At 32.2% G+C, this 27,492-nt stretch overlaps 1 protein-coding gene across 10 annotated transcripts in view; it reads left to right on the forward strand.

Moving 5' to 3' along the window:
* NBEAL1 (neurobeachin like 1) overlaps positions 1–27,418 on the forward strand; it is a 178,525-nt gene extending 151,107 nt beyond the window's left edge. For 8 of the 10 annotated variants that reach the window (XM_025441944.3, XM_049106659.1, XM_049106658.1 and 5 more), the window contains 9 exons: positions 328–444; positions 2,613–2,702; positions 7,264–7,373; positions 8,511–8,683; positions 10,233–10,327; positions 12,505–12,621; positions 13,927–14,088; positions 15,398–15,546; positions 17,107–18,880. In XM_025441944.3, the coding sequence (XP_025297729.3) occupies positions 328–444; positions 2,613–2,702; positions 7,264–7,373; positions 8,511–8,683; positions 10,233–10,327; positions 12,505–12,621; positions 13,927–14,088; positions 15,398–15,546; positions 17,107–17,383 (1,290 nt within the window). In that variant the 3' untranslated portion in view covers positions 17,384–18,880. Of the gene's footprint in view, positions 1–327; positions 445–2,612; positions 2,703–7,263; positions 7,374–8,510; positions 8,684–10,232; positions 10,328–12,504; positions 12,622–13,926; positions 14,089–15,397; positions 15,547–17,106; positions 18,881–19,758 lie in introns of those variants that run through there. The other 2 variants (XM_025441948.3, XM_025441950.3) reach the window with 1 other exon arrangement.
* The last annotated feature ends 74 nt before the right edge of the window (positions 27,419–27,492 follow it).

The raw sequence follows: 27,492 nt of genomic DNA on the forward strand, positions 1-27,492 counted from the left end.
AACTACGTACTACAATAGAGAGAAATAAGTACTAAAAATTACTAAACAAAGCAATGTGCTGGTGAAAATAATAAAAGAGTAATTAATCCTGGCTTAGAAATTCAAGACAGATGTCAGTAAGAAAAACTTTAAAGTAGAAGTAGGGTTTCTCTAGAAATGAATAGGGGTAAGAACTGCTGAGGGAGTAATCTGAGCAATGGCCTAGAATTGTCAACAGTTGCATGGTATGTAATCCATTGTATCTAGAGCCCAGTATGTATGAAGGAATACAGTGAGAGATGTCTTAATATAGTTATAGAATTATTTTTTCTTAAAATTTATTTGAAGGAACCACATCCTCCTAGATTGTCAGCAGAAGAAGCAGTGCAAAGGCAGACCAAAACGGACACTTCAACCTTAAACCTATTTCAACACCTCTCTGAACTCAAGTCATTTTTTATAGAGGTAATATCCAATTTGGTAATATCAAAGCATTGTGTATTCTATACACCTATCTGTGTTCCTTTTATTCTCTAAAGTGCGGGGTGGGGGGTCATAATATTTAATCCAAAATAGTAGACAACGTTTCAATAATATGCTTAGATTTTTGAAACAATCGTGTTGGAAGATTTTGCTTGCTGGCTGAGTGGTAGTCAACTATTTCTCTTGGATTTCTTCTGTTTCACATTTTCCTGATAAGGAAGAATAAATTATTTGATTTAAATTGCTTTTTATGACAGCTAAAATGATATGTGGAGGGAGTTAAAATAACTCGTAATTATAGTGTCTGCTCATTTATAAGATACTGCTCAATAAGTCAGATTGTTAATTGCTAATATCAGAAAGAATAATCAAGTAAAACAAGATAGTTAATGCTATAATTGAAAGAGTACTTTAAATTCAAATGTTTACATATTGAATTAATTTGGTTCAGAAGGTGAATATGAAATGCATTTATATCAATGAATTTGGTTAAGACAGATAATATTCTTGTCAAGAAGAAAAAGTGATGATAAAAAGTTATTAAGAATAATTTGGAGGGACGCCTGGGTGGCTCAGCGATTGAGCATCTGCCTTTGGCCCAGGGCATGATCCCGGGTACAGGGATCGAGTCCCACATAGAGCCTCCCTGTGGGGTGCCTTCTTCTCCCTCTGCCTGTGTCTCTGCTTCTCTGTGTCTCTCATGAATAAATAAATAAAATCTTTAAAAAAAAAAAGTGAATAATTTGGAAATGTGTGGAACAAGCAGTAACTCTCATGCAATACAATAGATGTTGATAAATTTGTCTTAAAGGGCTAGATAGTAAATATTTTGGACTTTGTAGTCAAAAGGCAGAATTACAAATGTTATATAGATGCATATATAACCACTTAAAATATAACCATTTAAAATATAAAATCCATTCTTAGCTTACCCACAGCCTCTAAAATAGGTGGTAGGCTGGACTTTGTACCACAGGCCAACTTTGCCAATTTCTGCATTAGAGCATCATTATAATGTGTTTCTTAGGTTCAGTATCATAGGAATTTTTTTTCATCATGACACAGGGTAGCTACCCCAGGATGAGTATTTGGAGCAGGATAAAGAACACAATAGATACCTTGGGTACTATTAATAATGTGTTGATCCTTTTTCATCATCATAAGAGAAGATACTTACCCACTCATTCATATGAAGAGAGAAAGCCTTTCTGTAGGTTATCTCTTCTTAGGTAAAATGGTGAAGAAAACAGAAGTAGCAGTAAAAGCAAGGGCCTAATAAATGAATTTCTTCAAACACCATGTTCATTTATGCTTGTTCAAATGTAGGTTGTTCTTCTCTTGATTCACAGAGTGAAAAGATAGGCACTAACTTTATATGGTTTATAATACATTATTTAATTCATATAAGGATCTTAGAACCTGGCAAATAGCCCAATAATGTTAGGTTATAATTTACCTAATAAATGTTAGGTATAATTTATGAACATATTGTTACATCAAAAAACTTAGTTCAAATCACTCTTCTCTTTCATGTTGTAATAAGATAATGAAGGTATTTTCTGAGGACTGTATTTTCTGGTCCTGTCATTTTAGCATTCCAGGATTGCATCAGTTAATGGAATAGATCTGCAAAAGGAAACTCAAAAGGAAATTCTATAAAAATATAACCAGTTGTTGTATTTGACTTACTTGAACAATATACTCTTATGTGGTCTATATTTTCTAATTTATATTCGTGTCAGTATGGCGTGGGAAAAGGAAAGATCCTAAATCATGGCTATTTTAAGTGGTTGACACCGCTTGGAATCTGCATTTCTGTTTTACTGCAGAGTAGTAGAATACAAGAAAATGATGGGTTTTAGGAATTTCAAGTATGCCACCCAAACATGATACAGTTCTTTTCCTACATTTTTTAACCTAACATTTTCTTAACTTTTTTTAAAAGTATATTTGACACATACTGTTACATTAGTTTCAAATGTACACCATAGTGATTCTTCTCCTTTTCTATACTTTGATTAAATGAAATATTTTGGTAGAGTACAATGCTATATTATAGGGTTCATTCACATTCAAAGAAATAGAAGTTTGCAATAACTTAATAAAGATAAGCAGAACCAGCCACTAAGCCTTTGTCTTTTATTTTATAGGGAATTAGTGATGGTGTTCCACTGATAAAGGCCATTGTCCCTAAAAATCAGTCTCGTTCTTTTATGTCTCAAGGCAGTCCTGAGTTACTGGTAAGTCGATTTATAGTTTTTCCACACTGCTATATCTGTATACATTACAACTTACAAAAACAAGAAAATAAATTTTTTGAAGACTTCTTAAAAAATAATAAAGAAGATTTTTTATGGAATTACCTTGATCAAATATAAAAATGTATTTTAAAGGGGCTCCTTGGTGATGCAGTCAGTTAAACATTCAACTCTTGGTTCTGTATCAGATCATGATCTCAGGGTTGTGAGATGGAACCCAGCAGCATAGGGCTCCACACTCAGCATGGAGTCTGCTTGAGATCCTCTCTCTCTCTCTTTCTCTCTCTCTCTCTCTCTCCCCCTCTCCCCTGCTTCCCCCCCCCTTGCATTTCATGCTCATGTTTTCTTTCTCTAAAAATAAATAAATCTTTTTTTTTTAAAAAGATGTATCTTCCAGCTATACAGCTTTTATTTCAAGTACTTAACTGTAATTTTTTTTTCTTTCATAAATGTGTCTCAATTTATTATTTGCTTTTGGTCAGTTTTTAGAACCAGAAATTGTTTTCATTTTTTTAAGTTTTCATTTTAAGTTTTAAATTCCAGTTAGTTAACATACAGTGCAATATTAGTTTCAGGAGCACAATATAGTGATTCAGCACTTTCTTACATCACTCAGTGCTCATTACAAAAGGTGTATTCCTTAATCCCCATTACCTATTAAACCCATCTCCCCACCCACCTCCCTTCTGGTAACCATCAGTTTGTTATCTATAATTAAGAGTCTGTTTATTGCTTTGCCTACCTCTCTCTTTATCCCTTTGCTCATTTGTTTCTTAAATTCCACATGTGAGTGAAATCATATGATTTTTGTTTTTCTTTTACTTATTTTGCTTAACATAATACTCTGTAGCTCCATCCATGTCATTGCAAACAGCAAGATTTTATTCTTTTTTATAGCTAATATTCCATTTTATACACATACACACAACATACCCCACATCTTCTTGACCCATTCATCAATTGATGGACGCTTGTTTTCTAAATTTGCTATTGTTGTAATGCTGCTATAAACATCAGGGTACATGTATCCCTTTAAATTAGTGCTTGTTATTGCTCTGTTCAAATTTTGTATTTCTTTCTATTTCAGCTTTGGCAATTTGTGTTTCTAGGAGTTTATCTGTTTCTTCCAGGTTGTGCAATTTGTTGGCATATAGTTTTTCATAATATTCTCTTATAGTTATTTGTATTTCTGTGGTGTTGGTAGTTATTTCTCCTCTCAAATTTGTGATTTTATTTATTTGGGTCCTTTTCTCTCTCTTTTTTTAAAGATTTATTTATTTTAGAGAGAACAAGCAAGGGGGGGATAGAGGAAGAGGGAGAGAATCTCCAGCTGACTGTCCACTGAGTGGGGGTCCTGATTGGGGCTGGATTTCACCACCCTGAGATCATGACCTGAGCCGAAATCAAGAGTTGGAGATTAAACTGATTGAGCCACCAGGCACCCATCCTTTTGATTTAGTCTGGCTAGAGGTGTTGTATTGGTTGTATTATTTTTTTCATATATCCAGCTCCTGGTTTCATTGATCTGTTCTTATTTTTTTAGTTTATCATTTATTTCTGCTTTAATCTCTTATTTCATTCCTTCTGCTCACTTTAGGCTTCTTCGTTGTCTTCTTTCTAGCTCCTTTAGGTATAAGGTTAGATTGAGATTCTCCTTGCTTCTTGAGGTGAACCTCTATTGGCTGTGTGCTTCCCTCTTAGTACCATTTTTGCTGCATCCTAAAAGTTTTAGACCATTATGTTTTCATTTTCAGTTGTTTCCATGTATTTTATTTCTTCCTTTATTTTCTGGTTGACCCATTCATTGTTTAGGAGCATGCTACTTAATCTTTAGTATTTGTGGTCTTTCCAGATTTTTTTTTCTTGAAGTTGACTTCTAGTTTCATAGCATTGTTCAGGTAGTTAACTGCAATTCTGAAGTTTATTTGGAATAATAAATATTGTGAAAATACCAGAAAATGTTGTATAAGAAAAATAGGATATAGCATCAGCTATTACAATATAGCATAAGCCAGTAAAAGAATGAAAATGAGAAATAATACAGAACTGATTAAGGTATACACGCATGACATAGTGAGTACTTTACTTGAATTTTATAATTTAATCTACCTAACGGTCCTGTGAGATAGGCACTATTATTATTTCCCTTCTACAGATAAGAACTTAAAATTCAGAAGCAATTTGCTCAAAGTCATAGAGCTAGCAAGTAAGAGATGTGGGACTCAGGCACATGGACCAAACCTAGGTTTGTCTTATTCTCATTTTGTCATGCACAAATTATAAGAATAGAGTATAGCACAGGGAACAGTAAAGATTATTTTTCTAATTATGCATATTGTATATTTACTTAGAAAAAAAGGTCTAGAAAGATATACTTTTTAAAAGTGCCTTTCAATGGTAGAATTCTTGTGACTTTCACCTTCAATACTTGTATCTCTTTATTTCTTTTTTGGTAATCTGTTTTATAATCAATAAGGGGGGAAAACTTTTCATTTAAATTTTTATTTTTATTTTTTTATTTTTTTTATGTGTACATAATCATTTATTGCAGCATTGTTTATAACACTAAAAATTTGAGAAACAATGAATCCATTCCACAGTAGCTTGTTAAATAAGTTACAGTGCATCCATCCATTTAGTGTTTAGTCATTAAAAATGCTTGAGAAGGAAAGGTCATGTTATTGACTTAAAATAACCAGATACACAACCATGTATCTGCGTTGGATGGATCTCTCTTCTCTTTCACATATACACACAGATACATACACAGATACACATAAATGTTTTGAGTCATATAAAAAGCATGTTTGGAAGAATCTTCAATATGTTGAAAAGAGTAGTAATATTTAAAGATGTAATTTCAAGTGATTTTCAACATTTTTCTGCTTAATTTGAATATTATTTTCTAAATGAGCTCACTTCATTTTGATGATCCCAATAAAAAGGTTTAATTATTTAGAGGTAGAATAGAAGATTCAGCAGAAGACCAATTAGATAGTATCTGACTTGGGGAAAAATGCAAAAAAAAAAGCAGACAAATTAACATCTTAAAATAGTCAATAAACTGAAGGAATCCTTATAGTTCAGAGTGACCCATATTTTAAAATAAAAGTGCATCCAAAGACCCCTAAATATGGAAAATATCAATAATAAAAATTTGAAATATATGAGGAAAGAGGATATAAGGGCAGGAAACCAGAATGCTATTTCAATTTACAAATAAGAAAGTACTTAGGAAAGATACATACAGAATATAAGTAATTTCCAATGTATATGGTTTAGCTCAGAAATCCAAAAAAGATATTTAGCTTTGAGTAATGCCTAGTAGTATCAAAGTATTCTTGCTCAGAAATCTAGAATTAATGGCTTTTTCTTCATTTTTAAAATCCTTCACTATATCACATCTTTATTTGAAAATTCTTTAGGACTTAACACCTCACTTTCATTTCCAAGTGATAGATTCAATATTTATGTTTACACCTACCTTTGAAGGTGCTCTTGGATCTTTATTTTTACTTCCATTACTTTTGCTAATATTTCATTTTCATTTTTAAAAGAATATTCAGTATAAGGGGCATCTGTGTGGCTCAGTTGGTTAAGCCTCTGACTCTTGATTTTGGCTCAGGTCATAATCTCAGGGTTGTGAGATCAAACCCTGCATCAGGCTCCATGCTCAGCGGGGGAGTTGGCTTGGGATTCTCTCTTTCACTCTGCCCTTCCTCCCTGCACTCGTGTATGTGCTTGCTTGCTCGCTCTCTTGCTCTCTCTCTCAAATAAATTTTTAAAAAATTCACTGTAACTATCACTAAGAAGAAAGAGCTTAACAATTTGCCATAACTTCTACTTATTTATGTTCTAAATTATATATGTCATATTTTTATGACTTGACTTCTAATTTCTTCTGATTGCCAACTAATAGATGCTAGTAAACTTGGAGAAATAATGAGGAAAACTATCTCACTAAAGAAAGATACGGGGGCACTTGGGTGGCTCAGTTGGTTAAGCATTGACTTTGGCACAGGTCATGATTTTATGGTCCTGGGATCAAGCCTCATGTTGGGCTCCCCACTCAGTAGGGAGTCTACTTGTCCCTCTCCCTGTGCCCCCTCCCCATGCTCGTGTTCTCCCTCTTTCTTTGTCTCTCATATAAATAAATAAAATCTTTTAAAAAGAGAGAGAAAGATACATTGGACAACTTTTCTTGCCATAAGTTATGAGATAAGCTAAAAATAAAGATAAGAATAAACAAAAAGCTTTTTCTATTTTAAGACTTTATTAATTATTATTATTAAGACTTTATGCAGGGCACCTGGTTGGTTCAAGGTAGAGCGTATGATTTCAGGGTTGTGAGTTTTGAGCCCCACATTGGGTATAGAGATTACTTAAAAATAAAATCTTAAAAAAGAATGAATTTTTTGTTTAAGTACAGAATCCCACATTATTCCTTAAGTGATAAATGCTAATATCATGGGAGCATTTGGCTATTTTGTGCTGCTTTGTTTAATCTTTTATTTCATTTTTGTCTTCATCTGTTCTTTTTCAGGTAACAGTAAGCATGAATTATGTTCTTGGAACCCATGGATGGCTGCCTTATGACAGAAACATTTCTAATTACTTTACATTCATCAAAGATCAAACTGTAACAAATCCAAAGTAAGTAAATGAACATTTAAAGCAAAACAGGTAGCAGCTGATAACCTTATTGCCAGGAAAAACAACTAGATTGATTGGTGTTGTTTTGAAAATCATATGGTAGACATGCAGATTTTCTTCTCTCTTTTCTTCCTTCCCTCTTTACCTTTTCCTGACTTGCTTACTGGCTGAAGGATAAAATAATTTCTGTAAGTAATGGAAACAGAAAATATTAGGAATACTTTTTAGGCTTAATTGTATTTTTATTGTACAATGTTATTTATAAATAAGCCTTGTGTGTTTTATATAAGAATTTATTCTTTACCTTAGTTAAATTTTTAAATATATAAAAGTTATGTTTTAAAGTCATTACTCTACATTTTAAATTAAGGTCATTACTCGGAGTCCATTACTCCAAGTCGTTTTATCTGTATGTTTATTACGAGCAATGTTTTTTTTTTCCTTCTTATCTCACACAGGACTTAGTACTGTTGGGCTTGGCACAAAACATGCCATCAGCAAATTAATATTGAATAATAAAGTTCTAGAGCTGAACTCTCAGAATTGGCCCTCATTCTCTGTACACACACTGAAGTACAATCACTTCTTTGTGTCTTTCTGTGAAAGCTAGATTAGCTGACCTCACAGGTATTTACTTAATTAGGAAGCAGATAAATACCATATACTTGCTTTAGTTTGAGTGAAGTATCTTCATGATACTTCATGAAGAATCTTCATGAGTATTGTTAGATACACATTTATCTGCTTGTGCAGTAGATTTCTGGTTTCAGTTGATTTCCAACTTTCCTCATCCTTTCATATCCTTATCTTGTCCTTTATACTTTGATAACTACCATTTATAGAATTGAGGTCTCACTGAATTGGCTTTGAAAGTCAAGATTTAAATCCTTTTCACACCTTCACCAGTCTCAATTTCTTCAGCTTAACCCTTGAGACTATTTGTTAGGTATCTTTTAATGTAATGCGAAATATGAATACAATTAATGTGTTTTCTGGAAGTCTTTATCATTCATTAATGGACATTTCAAATTGAACAGTTGAATAGATTTATTTTTCTTTCAGAGAAATTTAAGAAATAGTTGATATCAGTCTAAGTGATCTTTTAAGGAAAAGTCTAATATTTAATTGTGTTCACAGAACTCAGCGTAGTATGAATGGTCCTTTTGCTCCAGGGCTGGAGATCACTTCTAAGCTATTCATAGTATCACATGATGCGAAGTTGCTTTTCAGTGCTGGACACTGGGATAATAGCATTCAAGTGATGTCACTTACAAAAGGCAAAGTTATTTCACACAATATCAGACACATGGGTAAGTACTAACTTTTTTCCCTCAAAAAAGAAGTTTTTCTATTTCTTCTAAATACAAAGGCAGCACATGCTCCTATAAAAATCATTAAAATTAACCTTCAAAGTTGAGTGAACTTCTTGAAGAGCAGTGCTATGAACATTATATGCTTTAAGAGTATTTAATAAGGGATGCCTGAGTGGCTCAATTGGTTAAACATCTACCTTTGGCTCAGGTCATGATCTCAGAGTCTGGGATGGAGCCCTACATCAGACTCCCTACTCAACAGGGAGCCTGCTTCTCCCTCTCCTCACCACTTGTGTTCTCTCTCACTGTCTCTGTTGCTATCTCTGTCTCACACTCTCAAATAAATACAATTTTATTTATTTTTTATAAATAAAATTTTAAAAAGTATTTAATGTATTTGGGGTATACTAAATGCTGTACAAATTAAATATCTGAATGATGTTAGGCTAAGTCTTTTTAACCTTTTTTTTGTAAAGATTTTATTTATTCATTTGACACAGAGACAGAGAGTATAAGCAGGGGAAGTGGCAGGCAAAGGGAGAGGAAAGAGTAGGCTCCTCGCTGAGCAGAGAGCTCGACAAAGGGCTTGATCCCAGGACCCTGGAACCATGTCCTAAGCCAAAAGCAGATGCTTAACTGACTGAGTCACCCAGGCACCCCAGACTAAGTCTTTTTTAAAAAATTGGTTGATAACAGGGTCCCTGGGTTGGCTTAGTCAGTTGAGCATCCAACTCTTGATTTCTGCTCATGTCATGATCTCAGAGTTCTGGGATCAAGCCCTTCGTCAGTCTCTGCACTCAGCAGGAATCTGCTTAAGATTCTCTACCTCTCCCTCTCTCTCAAAATAAATCCTTAAAACATAAAAATAAAAGTTCTTGTTCTTCAAATAAGAATTTTAAGACAAAAAGGGTAAAAAAACCTCTCATAGTTGAATAAGACATCACCTGCCTTATTAGTTAACAGTTATACATGAGAGAGATAAATTATTGTAGTTTATCCTGGTGCTTCTTAGTGTTTCAGCCTTCAGTATAAGAATAAAACATCATGGGGGCACCTGGTGGCTAAGTTGGTTAAGCATCCAACTCTTGATTTTGGCTCAGGTCATGATCTCAGTGTTGTGAGATTGGCCCAGGTCAGGCTCTGTGCTGGGCATGGAGCCTGTTTAAGGTTCTCTCTCTCTCTCTCTCCCTCTCCCTCAGTTCCTCTCTCCCTCCATTCTCTCTTTCAAAACAAAACAAAACATTGTATAGATTTTCCACTAATAAACCTATTAGGAAAGGGAAATGGAGTCTGCTACTATGCTACACTGGTGGCTCCTGAGATGCCACTTAGCATCTAACTGAGCCACCCAGGCCCCTAAAAATAAAATCTTTAAAAAAAAATACTGCTGCTTTCCTGTGACAGCCTTTTCCATTGCCATTCTTATATTTCTCCTGCTAAACCAACTGATTTAGTAATAGTTTGAACATAAACTAAAATTGCCCTTATAGTTCTATTCCAGCAAAACGACACTATTTCATTTTTTGTAATTCTTTTTTTCTTACAGATATTGTGACTTGTTTAGCTACAGATTACTGTGGAATACATTTGATTTCTGGTTCCAGAGACACTACGTGTATGATATGGCAAATAACACAACAGGTAGTTACACATTGTCTTCCTTTTTGGGGGAACCACTATAAATCATAGATTAATAATTTTCATCAACCATATTGTACTCTTATAATGTTACTTCAAGGAAGTGTTGTTTTTCTTTACGGCATTTAGGTTTTTTACTTAACAGGCTTTCCTCTACCCCAAATTTGTTAAAATAAATCTCTAAAATTTTTCTTGTAACATTTTTCTTGCTTTATTTTTTACATTTTAATCTTTAATCCATTGGTAATTAATTTTTCTATAATTTTAATATAGAATAAGAGTATTAGATATATACTATATAGTATACATGATAGAGTATAGAATATATATAATACATATTTTATAATAATATAGAATATTAAAATATATGGTTTTATGTACTGCTGGGTGGAAAGTCATTATGGCAGCATAAATGATTACCCAGTGAATTGGATCTTTTTCTGGATTCCCTGTATTTTACACTTACTTAGTTCTACGGCAACAACAGAATGTTTTCATTTTAGTAGTTTAATGTTTGGTGAAACAAATTTCTGTGTTGCCTTATAAAAAATGTTTTCAGCTATTTTAAAATTAGTGTTTATTCTTCCATATGAATTTTACAACTTTTTAAACCATATCATCCTCAAAAAACTCCATTTTAGTCTTGATGAAATTGTATTTTACTTACATGTTAATTTGGTATGGGTTGACATTTTTATAATCATGCCTATCCAGGAATAGAAAATACCTTTCGTATTTGTTTCAGTTCTTTTTTTAATGTCCTTCAACAAAAAAATCTTTTGGTAATTTTTTCCCATAGATTCTGTACTTTTTAAAGTTTATTTCTAATTATCATAATCCTCTTAATATTTTTAAATTCACTTTTCTTCTACTTCATTATAAAAAAATCTATTGATTTCTATATAGTTATCTAATTGATTTACCAAATCTTACCTCATCCTTATAATTATTGGTATTTTTTAGATTTTCTGAAAATAGATACAGTTTATGATGTGAAATAAAGGTGGATTTATCTTTTCAAGTATACTTATGATTTCATTTTCTTATTTTGTTACATTATTAGCTAATAATGCAGTAGAGTAAGAAAATTAGAGTGAGCACCCTAACATTTGATTTTGATGAAAATGCCTTCACTCTTGTGCCATTTAGTGTACCGTTTGCTATTGCACTTCACTATATATTGTTTTTCGGTTGTGTTTTTTTGTATATAACTAGTTACCTTTCTTCTGTGTTTTTCTTTTGGTAGCTTTTTAGTAAAATTTCATTACAAAAATAGTGCATTTTTGCATTTGTCGTGTTAATCTCTTCCAATATCTTTCTCCTAGCATCTTTAAAAAAAAATTTAAAAGATACAGGGGCACTTGGTGGGCTCAGTCGATAGAGCGTGTAACCCTTGATCTCAGAGTTGTCTCTGCCTCTCTCTCTGTCTCTCTCATAAATAAATAACTAAAATCTTAAATAAATAAATAATTTCTTTAAATAAAGTAATTCTATAAAATAAGTCACAGAGATACAGCATAGGGAACATAATTAATATAACATAGTATGTTTACAGATAACTACACTTAACATGGTAAGCATTGCATAGTTTATAGAATTGTTGAATCATTGTTGTATACCTGAAAGTAATGTAACATTTTGTCACCCAAAAAGAAAGAAAGAAAAAAAAAGTATTCAGAGATAGAATACAAAAAGTTTTGGGTTTTTTTTAGATTTTATTTATTTATTCATGAGAGAGGGAGAGAGACAGAGGCTGAAGGAGAAGAAGGCTCCCTGTGGGGAGCCCGATGAGGGACTTGATTCCAGGACCCCAGGAGATCATAACCTGAGCTGAAGGCAGACCCTCAACCACTGAGCTACCCAGGTGTCCTCAAAAAGTTTATTTGTAATTAAGGGAGAACAAATCTGTAGATGAAAAGGGCAAATAATATACCTGTTAAAGTTAATCCAAAGCAATCAACCTTGAAACTATTCAGATTAAGTTTTGAAGCTTCATAAGACAGAATAATTTGAGACTCCAAGGAGAAACACAGGAATGAGTCCTATTGTGAATAGATGGCTGTGGTGTAAGAAGAAGTTGCAGTGTTAGTTTATGATTAGACTTATTTGAATATAGTATAAACCTTTTTGTAGAAAACAGCCTAATAGAAAATTAACCTTTGCTTCTCTTCTAATACTAGGGAGGTGTTCCTGTGGGCTTAGCATCTAAACCCTTTCATATTCTGTATGGACACACTGATGAGGTATTGAGTGTCGGCATCAGCACTGAACTAGACATGGCAGTGTCAGGATCAAGGGTAAGATTTCACCTTTAAGAAATGCTCATTTTGGGGGATCCCTGGGTGGCTCAGCGGTTTGGTACCTGCCTTTGGCCAAGAGCATGATCCTGGGGTCCTGGGATTGAGTCCCGCCTCAGGCTCCCTGCATGCCCCACATGGAGCCTGCTTCTCCCTCTGCCTGTGTTTCTGCCTTTCTTTCTGTCTCTCAAGAATAAATAAATAAAGAAAATCTTTCAAAAAAAAATGCTCATTTTCTGGTGCACCTGAGTAGCTCAGTCATTTAAGTGTCCAACTCTTGATTTTGGCTAAGGTCATCATCTCAGGGTCGTGAGATCAAGCCCCACCCTGGGTTCCATGCTCAGTGGGGAGTTACCTTGAGATTTTCTCTCTCCCCTTCTCCTCTGCTCCTCCCCCCTAATCTGTCTGTCTCTCAAGATAAATAAATCTTAAAAGAAAAAAAAGAGGGGAATAATAAATAATAAATAATAGTGAAAGGGAATAGAAAGGAAGGGAGAAGAAATGGGTAGGAAATATCAGAAAGGGAGACAGAACATAAAGACTCCTAACTCTGGGAAACGAACTAGGGGTGGTGGAAGGGGAGAGGGTGGGGGGTGGGGGTGAATGGGTGACGGGCACTGAGGGGGGCACTTGACGGGATGAGCACTGGGTGTTATTCTGTATGTTGGCAAATTGAACACCAATAAAATTTTATTATTAAAAAAAAAAAGAGGGCGCCTGGGTGGCTCAGTGGTTGGGTGTCTGCCTTTATCTCAGGTCGTGATCCTGGAGTCCCAGGATCGAGTCCCGCATCAGGCTCCCTGCAAGGAGTCTGCCTGTGTCTCTGCTTATGTCTGTGTCTTTCATGAATAAGTAAATAAAATCCTTAAAAAAAGAGAGAAAGAAATGCTGATTTTTCCTACAAATTAAGAAGCAGTATTTGTATTTAAATATTTTCATGCTTGCTTTGGAGGCACATACGCTAAAATTGGGATGATAATTTTTTCCTAGAGGAATGGATAAAAGGATAGGAATTCTTTATTGTTGGTGTAGGACTTTTTGCAGAAGTAGCATAACACAGAAGGAAAAAAACTTAAAGAGACTGGATTATGTTTTGGTATTTTACTGGTCTTGTTAGTTAAGGAAAGAGGGCATCTTACGAAATGGAATACTATTTCAAATTTCAGGATTGGAATTTTTTCTGATACATGTGTCCTTGGTAAAATAATAATTTTCTGAGTTCCTTTCCTATATTTATTTATCCAGCCTCTTTCTTTTTTGTTGTTCTGTGTCTCTTTTTCATATTCTGATATTTTCTGTGTATAGGATGGCACTGTGATTATACATACAATTCAGAAAGGTCAATACATGAGGACTTTACGGCCACCTTGTGAGAGTTCTCTGCTCCTAACTGTTCCTAATTTGGCTATATCTTGGGAAGGACATATTGTCATCTATTCCTGCACTGAAGAAAAGACCAGTCTCAAGGTATATAACAGTTATATGCAGTACAGCTAGACTATCTATAAATCTGTCTTTTCCTTTCCATATTATACTGTATAATAAGCATTTTGATGAAAAACACTGTATTTTGAAAAGGATATTTTCCTTTTATTTTTCAATTTGTTCATTCCTTACCATTAGATGGACCCCTATCACAGTCTTGACCTCATTTTATATTTTGTCCTAGGGATGTCTAGTGACCTATATGTTATATAGGTCTTTTTGATTTCAAAAAGAATTTCTGGTTATGTGGGAACTCATAAGCTTAAGTGGAAATTATAACCAAATTAAATTATTTTTGTATAGGCTGTATATAAACAAATCATGAATTATGTTTACTTTTCTACCCATGAAATTAATAATAATAAAAAAGAGGGGCTCCTGGATGGCTTAGTTGTTGGTTAGGCATCTGCCTTCTGCTCAGGGTCCTGGGATGGAGCCCCTGTCAGGCTCCTTGCTCAGCAGGAAGCCTGCTTCTTCCTCTCCCCTGCCTGCGCTCCTCCTGCTTGCGCTCTCTTTCTGTGTGAAATAAATACATAAAATCTTTTTTAAAAAAATTAGAGAATCAGGGTACCTGGATGGGCTTCCTAGGTTAAGTGTCAGACTCTTGATTTCAGCTCAGGTCGTAATCTCAGAATGAGTGGGGGATCTGCTTGGCATTCTCTCTCTTTCCCTATGCCCCTCCCCCTCTCCACTTGTGTGTGCATGTTCACACGCTGTCTCTTTCTGTTTCATAAATAAATAAATAAATAAATAAATAAATAAATAAATAAATCTATCTATCTATCTATCTATCTATCTATCTATCTATCTATCTAAAAAACTTTAAAGAGAATCTTGGGGTGCCTGGCTGGCTTAGTTGGTAGAGCATGAGACTCTTGATCTCGAGGTTGTGAGTTCCAGCCCCACACTGTGTGTAGAGATAACTTAAAAATTTTTCAAAAACTAGCTTTAAAAAAAGTAAGAGAATCTTTGTTTTTGTTACGACTATGGGGTTTAAAAAAAGATTATGGGGTGTTTTAGAGTGGATGAGATTTTAATTATTTTGAAGGGATGAGAGTTCTTGTTTAATATTTACTTGGCAGTTATTTATTGAAGAATTTTCTTAAAATATATAATTCTCATTTAAAATCATTTAATATTTTTCACACGCTTTCTCTTTAAACATAACTATTTGTTTTTTCAATATTTTAAATCCAGTAGTAAGTCTGTTATAGTCCCAGTTGTAATTGTCAGTGTTAAAACTCAGTTTTAATTTGAGATCATTAAAAGTTTTTGCATCTTATCTTTACAGGATAAGAATGCATTACATCTGTTTTCTGTAAATGGCAAATATCTAGGGTCTCAAGTCCTGACAGAACAAGTATCAGATATATGTATCACTGGAGAACATATTATCACGGGCAGCTTACAAGGCTTCCTGTCCATAAGGGATCTCCACAGGTAAATTACAAGAATTATTGAAGTCTCACTTAAGAAAAGGTAGTAATAGGGGCACCTCGCTGGGTCATTTGGTGGAGCATGGGATGCTTGATCTTGGGGTTCTGGGTTTGAACCCTGTGCTTTGTGTAGAGATTACTTAACAATAAAATCTTTATAAAAAGGAAGAAAAGGTGGTAATACTTTCAGCCTAGAGTGGAAATCAGCAATCAAAGATTTCTAATATTTTGGTTTATCATTTATTTATTTACATGTCAGTTTTGGCAACTGAAAAAACTTGGGAAAGCTAAAGTATTTCTGGATTAGAAAATGAAATGTAGATGTACATTCTAAAAATGTAGGAAATTGTATGTTGTGTATATTTACCACAAGTAAAATTTTTTAAAAAAATAACCAGCAAATTTTCATGGTGCCAAGCCTGGATTATAGATTTGGAAATTGTTCAATTGTAGTTTGAATTTTTACAAAGTACAGTTAGGGCTTAAAAAATTTTTTAATTGTGGTAAAACAAAGTAAAATACTTTTAAGGCTAATTGTTCATGATTGTGTATATGTATGTGTAAAATTGGTTGGTAGTCATGTTATTTAAACCAATGAAGGAAAAGGATGTTTAAATAGTGGATATGTAAAAAAAAAAATAGTGGATATGTTTTTAGATTTTATATTCATATTTACTAGCTTATATACACAAGGCACTATTATTGCCTGTATGCCCAAATACATTCTTTCCTTTCTTTTTTAAAAATTTATTGTGGCTTATATTTATGTTCCTGAGACTATCTTGGCCCCTCCCAAACCTTTCTTATAAGTCATTTCCTGATCCCACAGTGTTCTATCTTACCACATTCATATCAGAATCACTTCTGTGCCAACATCCTCTCCCCACTTTTGTATTTCTCTTCTCCTTTTTGTCATTCTTTCTCCAGCAGTGGACTACTGAATCCCTGTTTGAATCATATCTTTCTAACATTTTGTTTTATGGTATTGTTAAGAGAATCCCAGATCAGGAGTAAGAAAAAAAAGAGAATCTCAGATCAGAAAAATAAATGAGAGCTCTTAGCAGCTTATCCAAACATAGTGTGTACATCAGAGGATTCTTCAATTTCTAATCCTAAATGCCATATTTTCCATAATTATTATGTTTTCAGTGTTACATATTATTTAGTATATTATAATTTATATTATACATTTGTATATTACATCTTATTAGACAAGGCAAATAGACTAGTTTATAAACCTTACCCCCAACACGCATTTTGAACTTTTGCCCTTTTTATCCAACTTTCACTTTTTAATCAACAAGGAAAATATCATTTAGTGAGAGAGCATATATATGGTTAAAATAAAAACAGATGTTGAGAATAGAGAAAAGATACAGTATTTTAAGTAATGCTATAATGTGGGCCCTTGTGTGAGCAATTCAAGCTTCCTGAATCTAAGTTACATATATGTAGAATTAGAATGCAGAACCACGTGATCATTGAGTTATCTTCCAGGTATAAAATTCTCTGAATCTGTTATGTATCCATGTAATTATGTGTGTGTGTTTTATTTCTCTTCTAGTTTGAATCTCAGCATGAACCCATTAGCCATGCGAATGCCTATCCACTGTGTTTGTGTAACCAAAGAATACAGCCATATTCTTGTAGGATTAGAAGATGGCAAATTGATTGTAGTGGGTGTTGGCAAGCCAGCCGAGGTAAAAAATAGCATCAAGAACTTCTTTTCCCATACTATTGGGGATTCCTTTGGTTCTCCTTTGTTCCAGCTAAATCAGAAATCTCCAATATGGATGAACAAATTAAAAACCAAATTTGATTTTTCAAAGGGCAGTAAATGAGAAGGGGATAAACTAGTATTCAAGAGTGATGTTTATATTATTATACAATTGAAAGCACACATTTGTCAGTTTCTATCACTCTATATAAATAAGAAAGTTATTTTATTATATACCTTTCCAAATCTAGATTCAAGACAGTACTTAGATTTTTAATACATAAAAGCCTTTATAAAAAATGAAATACAGACTCAAATAATAAAGCTATTTACTTTCAACAAGAATACCAGAACTAGCAAAATATGCTAATTCTCAGTGAATTTCCTGTGCTTACCGTAGATTCGTCAATGGTTTATCAATTACTGAATATGCAGATACCATAAATCTAATGCTGTTCCTTAGAAAACTTAGTAGCTATACTCTAGAAAACTTCTTTTATTACATAGAGTCAAATTAAACATTGTAAATTTGTATTGATACCATTAGTCTTTCCTGAGGAATCTAAAATATGGCATCTGTCAGAGTCATTTCAAGAGAAGCCATTAGTGAATAACACATCACTGGTTTTAGTAAATCTACCATGGATCATAGGGACCTTTTTGTTTTATATATATTTTAAGATTTTGTTAGTTTTTGTACCCTTTTTCTTTTCTTTTTTAAAGATTTATTTATTCATGAGAGACACAGATAAGAGAGGCAGAGACACAGGCAGAGGGAGAAGCAGGCTCCATGCAGAGATCCCAACATGGGACTTGATCCTGGGTCCCCAGATTCATGCCCCGGGCCAAAGGCAGCGCTAAACCCCTGGGCCACCTGGGCTGCCCCCTTTTTCAAGATATTATTATAATGAAAGAGAGATCTTACTAAAGTGATTGTGACATTTACCTTTAAGTGTAACAGTCCAGCAAACAATGTCGGCACATCCATATCTTGGTATTTCACCTATATTTAAAACATTTTAAGCATTTTTTCTCTTTGAGTGTGTTTCAGTTTCTGATTTTACTAAATTTTTTAAAACAAGTGACTATTATGTGCACACATTTTCTTCTAAAAATTGGAAAAAAATGCCTAAGCAGCTTAATTTCATAGGCCTAAATCAATGCTTTGTACTATTTACTAAATAAGTTTTTTGTCCTTGTTGAAAGATTTATGTAGTCTACAACACATGGAATCTGAATTGTGTATAGATTTTGAATAAAAGTATTTTTTGTCATTTTTTATCTTTGAATGTATCAGCTGAAGTATGGATCTACTTTAGTATATTACTATTTAGAATCTTGCATAATTAAAATATAATTTTATGACTGGAAATTAAATCAAGATTTAGTTATGGAAAAATTTTAATTCAAGATCTGATTTTATCTAAAAGATCAAAATCTTGATTAATGTGCATTTTAAGTCATGTACCCTTTATGTATTTAAAGTTTATGTATTACACTATCAGTTTTATATATTACACTATCAGTATGAAATTTATATTTGTAAATCAAATGGTAAAGTGGAAATGATGTTTTACAAATACATCTGGAAATGAAAATGCAAAACAAGCATATCAAAATATCTTTTCATGAAGCTTGATTTTTTTAAACCCTTCAATAAATATACCCTAGAGAAGGATAACCATTGGAAAAGGAAAGCAGATGAATTGCCATTAAAAAGTAGATTGCACTTGGGAAGGTAATTCTGACATCGTAATCACATGCTTAGACTGAGAAATGTTTCCTACATGGGTTCTTTTTTGCCCTACCTAGAAGGGTAAGCACTTTTAGAAGGGCATTTATTCACCAGTTTGATTAATATTTAATTAATTATTGTATGCTGAGAAGTGTGCTAGATGATATAAATTAATGATGGACAAAATGTGATTCTGACCTTCAGAGAACTTACGCCATTCCTGTTTTCCAAATTACACTTATCATTGTTGTTAAATATTATTTTTTGAAATTCATATATCAAAATATCCAAAATTATTTTCATCAAAACATTATTTTACTATTTTCTTATCCTTGTGATTAGCATTAATAGTACTTTATTTTATTTATTTATTTTTATAATAGTACTCTAAATACAAGGAGAAAATCCTCAAAATTATGTGTCTTATTAGCTAAAGTATAATTTCAGAAGATTATTTTAATGAAGTGATACACATTTTTGCCAATTTATAAAGAAAGGGACTCTGGTAATTTGGACAAACTGGGACATTGATTTTTAAAATTAACACATTGGCATTTGGCCTTTCTCAACTGAAAGACAATCAACATCAAGAAGCCTTTAATTATTATTAATCAAGGATCACTAAAGTGTTAATGATTCTGCTAACAAAACTTATATTCTGCATTCTATGAAATCAATGTCATGTATATCAATTTCACTTATTCTTTTTTCTCTTTTTTTCTTAATAACATCTATTCTTCATTTCTTTGGATTACCTTAAACAGATGCGTTCAGGTCAGCTTTCTCGAAAATTGTGGGGATCTAGCAAGCGACTCAGCCAGATTTCAGCTGGAGAAACTGAATATAATACTCAAGATTCCAAGTGATTACTATTTCCATCTTCTCTCATGTATAAATGAAACTTGATTTACTGCTTTGTCACTTTAGCCACATCTCTCAACTATCTGAAATGTATTAGGGCTTTTAACACTGAAAATCATTTAGGGACTACCAAAATTCAGTATGCTATGTATGTATAACATAGGTGTATTATTAGCCACTTTAAAAGTTCCTGATTAACATTGAGTCCAGTCTTATTGACTAATTCTTGACCTACACTAAAGTGGATTTGAGAAAATACGATTTAATTAGATTTGTGGCTCATTCCTAAAGATCACTGGATCCATTGGGGAAAAAAAAAACTTCCAAAAATGAAGAAGCTGGATACAGTTCCCTTATTATTCTAAACAGCAAAATTTAAGTTATTTCTAATTAGAGTACAGATGACAGGACAGTTGAGAGACATGGCTTTTAATGTACTCTTTAGTTAATCATTTTCCTATTTACTGACCACCATATTTAAAAATATATCAGTTTATTTATGGAACTCTTGATTGGGGTAATATTTTAAGGGCATCTGTTGCACACTTGCATTTTCAAAACTCAATGTAAATTCTAGATTTTCATGATAAGCTGAAGATAAGTTGAAACCGGTACATTGGGTCATTCCACTACTACTTAGAATATTACTAATGAGAACTTACTGAAATATATTATTATGCTTAATTAATAAAGATAAGTAGGAAATAAGAGAAACTAGAGATATAGCTTACAGATGTACGTCATTAGTATAAGGAAAAAATGCTGATTATGATTTTGACGGTTAGATCCTTTAAGTAGCATTTGCAGCACAATTTATATCTGCAAAATTCAAAATTTCTTGGTGTATTCTTTACTAAGCAGATGCTATGTCTTTCCCCATAATTAGAAGTGGTAGCAGTGATACCGAAATACATTAACATTTTTATCTAGAACTTCCATGTGATTGATAAATGAATTGAAAAGATATGCATCACTTAAACTAGTCATTTATAGTAATTTTTAAAAAAACACATTTCTGTTTCATGTTATGTATAACTTTTAAGAATATAATTTTATTTTACATAGTTATGTATTACATTATACTTAATGTTCAATATGTTAAAGTTACAGGCTGATTTATTTTGGAATTTAAAGAGATTGTTAAACCTAGTGGTTTTTTATAAGGTCATCTTTTGAGGTAGGTCAGAGAGCTTTTACTACTACAAGTGTCCTTAATCTGAGACTCCTTGAGTTTGGGGAATTTATGAATCCCCTGAAATTGTGTGGAAATTCTTTGTGTTAACTGCATTTTTTTCAGGAGTGAGTATGTAGCTTTCATAATGGAGTCTGTGATCAGAAGGGGAAAATAAAAAACTTCTTACAATAGTAGTTTCTTATAAAATAATAATATTCCTTTTTATTCCACAAATCCTAGATTTCCTTATATCCAGTTGTCTTCTCAATGGCATCTTTGAGAAACTTTCCCTCTGCAGTTCTCTTTGGTTGTCTACAGTATCTAGTACCATTTTCTTTATAATCTTATGAGTGGGTAAAAAAATTTTGAGAAGTAAAAGATTCTGTTTAGGGAAGGGAAGCTTTTTGAATAGATGTGGTCTGATTGAGTCAGGACTAATAAAAACTTATAGAAGAATTTTCTTTCCAGTTATTTAAAATCCCCTATTTTATTCAGTAAAAACAAACAGACAAAACCAAAAAAAACCCGGTTATGTTTTAGGTAAATAACCCTGAAATAAACTGGTGCTGCAGGTGTAAAATAGAGCATATGTAAATGTGAAGGTTTCCTTTTTAAGGACTTCATGAATTTGTGTGATGAAAATATCTCAAAAACAAGGCAATAGAGATAATTACAATTTATTGAGATTTGTTGCTTCTATTTATTTCATTCTATTTCTATTTTTTATACTACATTTCTTAGGTTTCAAGCCAGCAGAACCAACATGATTGACTTTTATGGTATTTTAAATGTTGATCTTTAAAAAAAAAAAAAAAACTTTTGTGAATCAAAATTTTGGAAATTTTTCTTTTGCTTACTTATCCAGAGATTTTGGTATAAGGATGCCATCTTTATTTTTAAGATTACTTATTTTGTAAGTCTTTTCGATGATGCCTACAAATTACAAAGAATTTTAATTTGTCAGGGAAGAATTCCGTTTTACTTTGCTGCTTTTTAGATGGAAGAACCAAACAAGCAGTATTCATCTTATAGTACAAATAGGAGACCCTTTGTTTACAGTAAACTGAACATCCTACCTAGACTAACAGATGTTCAGAGCTGTGGAATTCTTCCTTATATTACTTTTTCTAAAAAGTAAAAACCAAAAATAAAATTTTGATGAAAATCTGAGGAATACTAGCAGCAGTCTAAAGGAATGGAACGTGAGTTTATCTATTAAAGTAAGCAAATATAGTAGGACCATTAGCTGAATAATATAAACCTCTTTTAAACAGCATAGCCCACTGAATTAAAATTGACTAGATAAAATCACTGGAAAGATACAGGGGGATTCTGGTGTATTAGATGTTATCTGTTTAAGATGTTTCTATTTATATGATGGGAGAAATGAACAACAGTATGATTAGAATAGAATAATAGGTGATTTCAGTTGATCAACAGAATATCTCAACTTGGCTGCTATGAAGTTTGTTGTCTAAAGAAATTTTTATCTACTTTTGTTTCTTAACATTGGTAATGATGGAAATAAAAATCTCAGCATCCTGGTGATGGGAAGAGATTTATACTAGGATAATTTTGCTTTTAGAAAGTGAGGTCTCAAATATTAAAACATAGAGTAGCTATATGTTCATTTAGAGAATAAAGAACCAATCTTTCAACTCTTCATTCAGTATTCTGTCATTAGATAAAATTGAAGGAGAGAATTAAAAATAGATCAGGGAATGGAAATTAGAAAAGTACATGAAAATATAAAGCCTATCCAGTTGGCTTAAAATCTTTTAAGCCTGTGAAGCTTGTGTTAGCTATTAATAAGTTTCTATCTACTAATTTCTGTTAGATCACAGTGCTTTTTTTAGGTCACATCCTTTTATAGGAGAGGAAATGCCACATATTCATGTCATTAGCTAGGAACATCAGTGAGACTTCCCTTTTTTCTCTGTGTAAGGTATATAACAATTACCTTAAAGAACTGTTATTGAAAATCTATTTTATGCGTCTGAAGGAGTAAGTGTACCCTCATAATTAATTAGAATTTAGATTTGAAAGTTGAGTCTTAACCTAAGAGTTTTTATATTTTACTTGAATAAGAGTAGGCAGAGAAATTTTAACTTGAATACCAGATTTTTATTTAATGATAATAGATACATGGCTTTGCCTTTAAATATATTTTTATTGTTGTTACTAAAGAATTCACTTATGGAAATCTTTTAGTTAAGTTTAAAGAAGGTAGCTCCTTTTATATATTTACATTTACAAAATGAGTAGCATTTCTTTATCACCTTTCCAAAGAAAAGATACAAGTGCATGAACTATATTAAATATAAATGTTAAATAATATATAACATGTACTGTCATAGGGTGTGTGAATGAAGGTTGTCTGTTTATGTCAATACAATTGTCTTACATAACTATCTGTAAGATATAATTTTTGACTGATTTATAAAAAATGAAAGTCTTTTTTTCTTTTCAAATCTAATCTGTTGGTTTCCCCATCATCCAGACTTGTCCTAATTACTGTCCTTTCATCAGCTGACTCCGTTCTTTCCCAGTATGTGGCCAGTCTTAAATATTTTTATCACTCTCAGAAATATCTGTTCTCAATATTCTTTTTGCCTGACTCATTTATCATATATACCCATTGTTTGCTTTGCTTTAAATTTGACCCCATCTGGAAAATTGTTCTGAAGAGCTTTCCTATATCAGAATCCTGGTGCTTTTTCCAATGCCATTTATTCCAACAACAATATAGTATTATCAGTCATCATTTCAATATTAAAATGTTGTCCGTAGCTTATATAATTTGAATCTACCATTTCCTAAGCCAGTGTTTCTTGAGATTGCAGATCAGACTTATCCATGATATTCTATAAATATACAGAAGTCTAGGCACTACTCTGAATCTCTTAACTTGGTATAAAAAATGTCTCAGTATTCTTATATTGTCTTAAAATATTTTCCACTATAGAAATATCCATTCATTTTTATAAATCAGATTGCTTATTCACAGGCGTATGTGAAAATAGATTTAATAATTAACCTTGGAGACATTTTTCTAAAATTTGCTTGGGATGGCTTTCTTATCTTTGTTTAGCTTGCCACTAAAATAGCCAAATTGCCTTTTCAGTTGAATTATTCTTATAACTTTCTTCAGACCTTTCACATTTGAATATTATAACTAACATTTGCTTCCAAAAAAAGTATCTGTTTCCTTTAATAGTTCCTAGTGACTGTCAATGAATGTTTTGCATATTTGAATTAGGTAACATTTTAAAGTATTAATAAAAAGCATGAGTTATAAAATGTTAGGTCTAAAAATAGAATTAGATCTCCCCTAGCCTTGAAGGTAGTAATCAATAGAATCTTTCTAATAAAAAGCATTGGATATATCCCTATCCGTACTTCTGATGACTTCTCAGTATGGAAATAATCTTTAATTTTTTCATATAAAGTCTTAGTATTACAGAAAACAAAGCATTAACATTTAAGATATTCAGGCCTATGTTGGAAATGATTCAGTTTTCTATATTAAAAATACAAAGCTATCCTAGATATAGGAGTTATGGAGTGATTTTCTTTAGTATAAGAATCCTCTAAAACTGGCTATTTTATCATATACTTTTTGGCTAGATGGCATCAGACATAGCTTAGACAATCTCACTAACATTCATCACATGTGGGTGATTTCTTTCTTTTTTTTTTTTTTTTTTCACATGTGGGTGATTTCTAAACACATTACAGGATTTGGACCTATGAAGCTAATGGCTATAGTGAAAAATAAAAGGACAGATACAACTTTTTACTTTTGTCTTAATGCCTGTATTTATATGAACTGAAAATTCAAGGGGAAAGAACTAGAAAGTCACTAACCTAATATTTGTTTTCTGTGGTATAGTTTTAATGTTTCCTTGGAAGCTTATTTTGCAAATATTACCGTAATAACATTAACAACAGCACAGTTCTGTCAGTGAAAAAATTACCCACTCATTTTTCAATGTTGAATGTCAGTGGAACTTTGGGTGTGTTTGTGTGTGTTTTTCCACTACTATGATGCCTGTCTCATTATTTAAAATTTATAACTATTTTTGAATGCACACAATGATCAGCTATTTGTAATATTATTATACTGTAGCATTGTAATTTAAAAAATAAGTTAGGACTTAGGATCAAAAAATAAAATGAGTATTTTATAGATTAAAATAGAAACTTTTAAAAAAGTCTTACTCCAATTGGACCTTATAAAATTTTATTTTGGTAATAATATATTTCAACTTAATAGGTATTAAAACCAGAGGTTCTCTGGTAGCCAGGGTACTAACTAGTTAATGTTAAAATGCTATTTTTGATGTTCCTTCCCTTGGAAACATTTCCCACACTATCCAAGCAATGTGTTTTAAGATTTAGTGGGCTCAACCTATACATTCAAAAAATGCCTGTGTTGCATTTTGAAGGAAAAATCTTACCTGTAATTGGCATATTTTGCTCCTCAGAATGTTAAAATTATATTAATCAATAAACACTTTAGAAGTGGTTCTGGTAAGGAGATATAAGTTATCAGACCTAACTGAAAAAATTCAACCTTTAATTTCTTATATAGGAATTAAAGAAAATAACTTTTTTTTCCTTTGAGATTTTGATTACTTTTTAAAGTATTTATAATAGTTTTACCTTCATCCAAAATTATGACTTATTACATATTTGTGGATACTGTTTATTTTATAATTTGCTTTACATAAGAAAAACTGTTAGAAAACTGTATGACTGGTATGTTCTCTTCAGAAACTCCTAAGGAGTATGGCTTTTCTTCCCCCACTTGTTTGCTTTTATATACTTGGAGCAAAAAATTTAGCAAAAAATAATCAGAGATCTAGCTAGACATTTTCTTTCAAATGCATTGCTGTAGAAGTGAATCCATTAAGACAGAAAAATATCAAACACATAGGAGTTGTCTCATGCCCATTTTTCTGGGATTCAGATTAAATAGGAACATTTCAGTGTTATGGAGGTTGACAATGACTTGAATGCATGAAAATGCACAAAGAGAAGGATGGCTGAAAATTTGGAATTGTTTAAAAAAATACTTGCAAATTGTGCTGCTACTTAAATATTTAAGGAATTCAAAAAGTTGTATAGTTATCATAAAATGTTCCTTCTCATTTATTCTACTGGAATTGACCATGAAAAAGAATATTAAGCCTTATTTATATCTAATTATTGACTGTGCAAACTGTGACTCAATGAATATTTGTATGCCAAAAAATGGTCTTAAAGTTGAGAAAATTTTAGATTTAACAAAGATGTGTAAATAATTTTGATTAGTCTTCTCGTTATGATGAAGTTACTGTTAATTTGGTGCAATACACTCTTCTTCATCCTTTTAAGATTAAATGTGTAAGATGTACGTTTTGTTTTGTTACATTGAGTGTTTAAAAATTTTTCAGTGTGTGTATATGAGCAAATATTTGATTTCTGTATAGCATGATTGAAGATAATTGAGAATTTTGCACTTTTTTTAGTCCTTTGGAAATTTGTATTCTAACAGTTTTTAAGAATGTACATTTATTTTGTACATAATACATTAGCTTTGTATATGAAAATGGGTTTAAATCAAATAAAAAATGATGTTACATTCTTCAGTTGATTTGTAATTCTCACTTCACAGTCTGATTAAAACACAGCCTTGGCTAAGTTATTGGAGTAAACAAGGGATTAAATACAAGTTTTGTTAAGCAGCAAATTGATCACTGCTTTGTATGAGAATTTCTTCTGCAGTCTTAATGTGTACAAGATAAATGTCATGTTAATTAACCAGTTTTTGTCATATATAACAACAGATATTAAGCCTTTGGTTTTAAAACTACCTCAGGACTATGGTTACATTCCCCCCTCAAGAAAATGATTATAAACCAGAGATATCCGTATGTAGTTCATCAAATAATACATTAAGCTGTTTTTTTTTAACTTTTCTTTCGTTTCACATAATTAAAAGCTTTTATTCATCAACTTTTGACAGTCTAAATGTTGATCTAATCCTCCTGTCTTAAGGTTAATAAAACCTAATCCATAATAAAACAATCCAAGCTCTGTTCCAGATTCTTTCTAGTACTTTTGTCTCTAGATCCAGAGTAACAACACGTCAGAAATGAACATTAACCTTTTTCCAGCCTAATACCATCTATGAATGATACTACACTTTTATTGAAGACAATGTACACTTTTATTGAAGACAATGGTAGAATTGGAAATTTCCTTCATTAATCTCATCTGGTGAGATCTCTCAGTCACAGGACAAAGCCAGGTCGGTTAAAGGCTTAATTAAGACTTCCTTGCTTTTGTGAAATAAATCCATAATACCATACCAAGAATCAAATAAAATATATTTTAAACGGTTATACTGGAGCTTGTATTTTCTCACCATGTGTCATTCATTTGATGAGAAATGGAAATTAAGCCGTTTTTAGAAACT

This window comes from Canis lupus, chromosome 37, assembly GCF_003254725.2.
Source record: "Canis lupus dingo isolate Sandy chromosome 37, ASM325472v2, whole genome shotgun sequence".
Taxonomy (NCBI): Eukaryota; Metazoa; Chordata; class Mammalia; order Carnivora; family Canidae; genus Canis; species Canis lupus.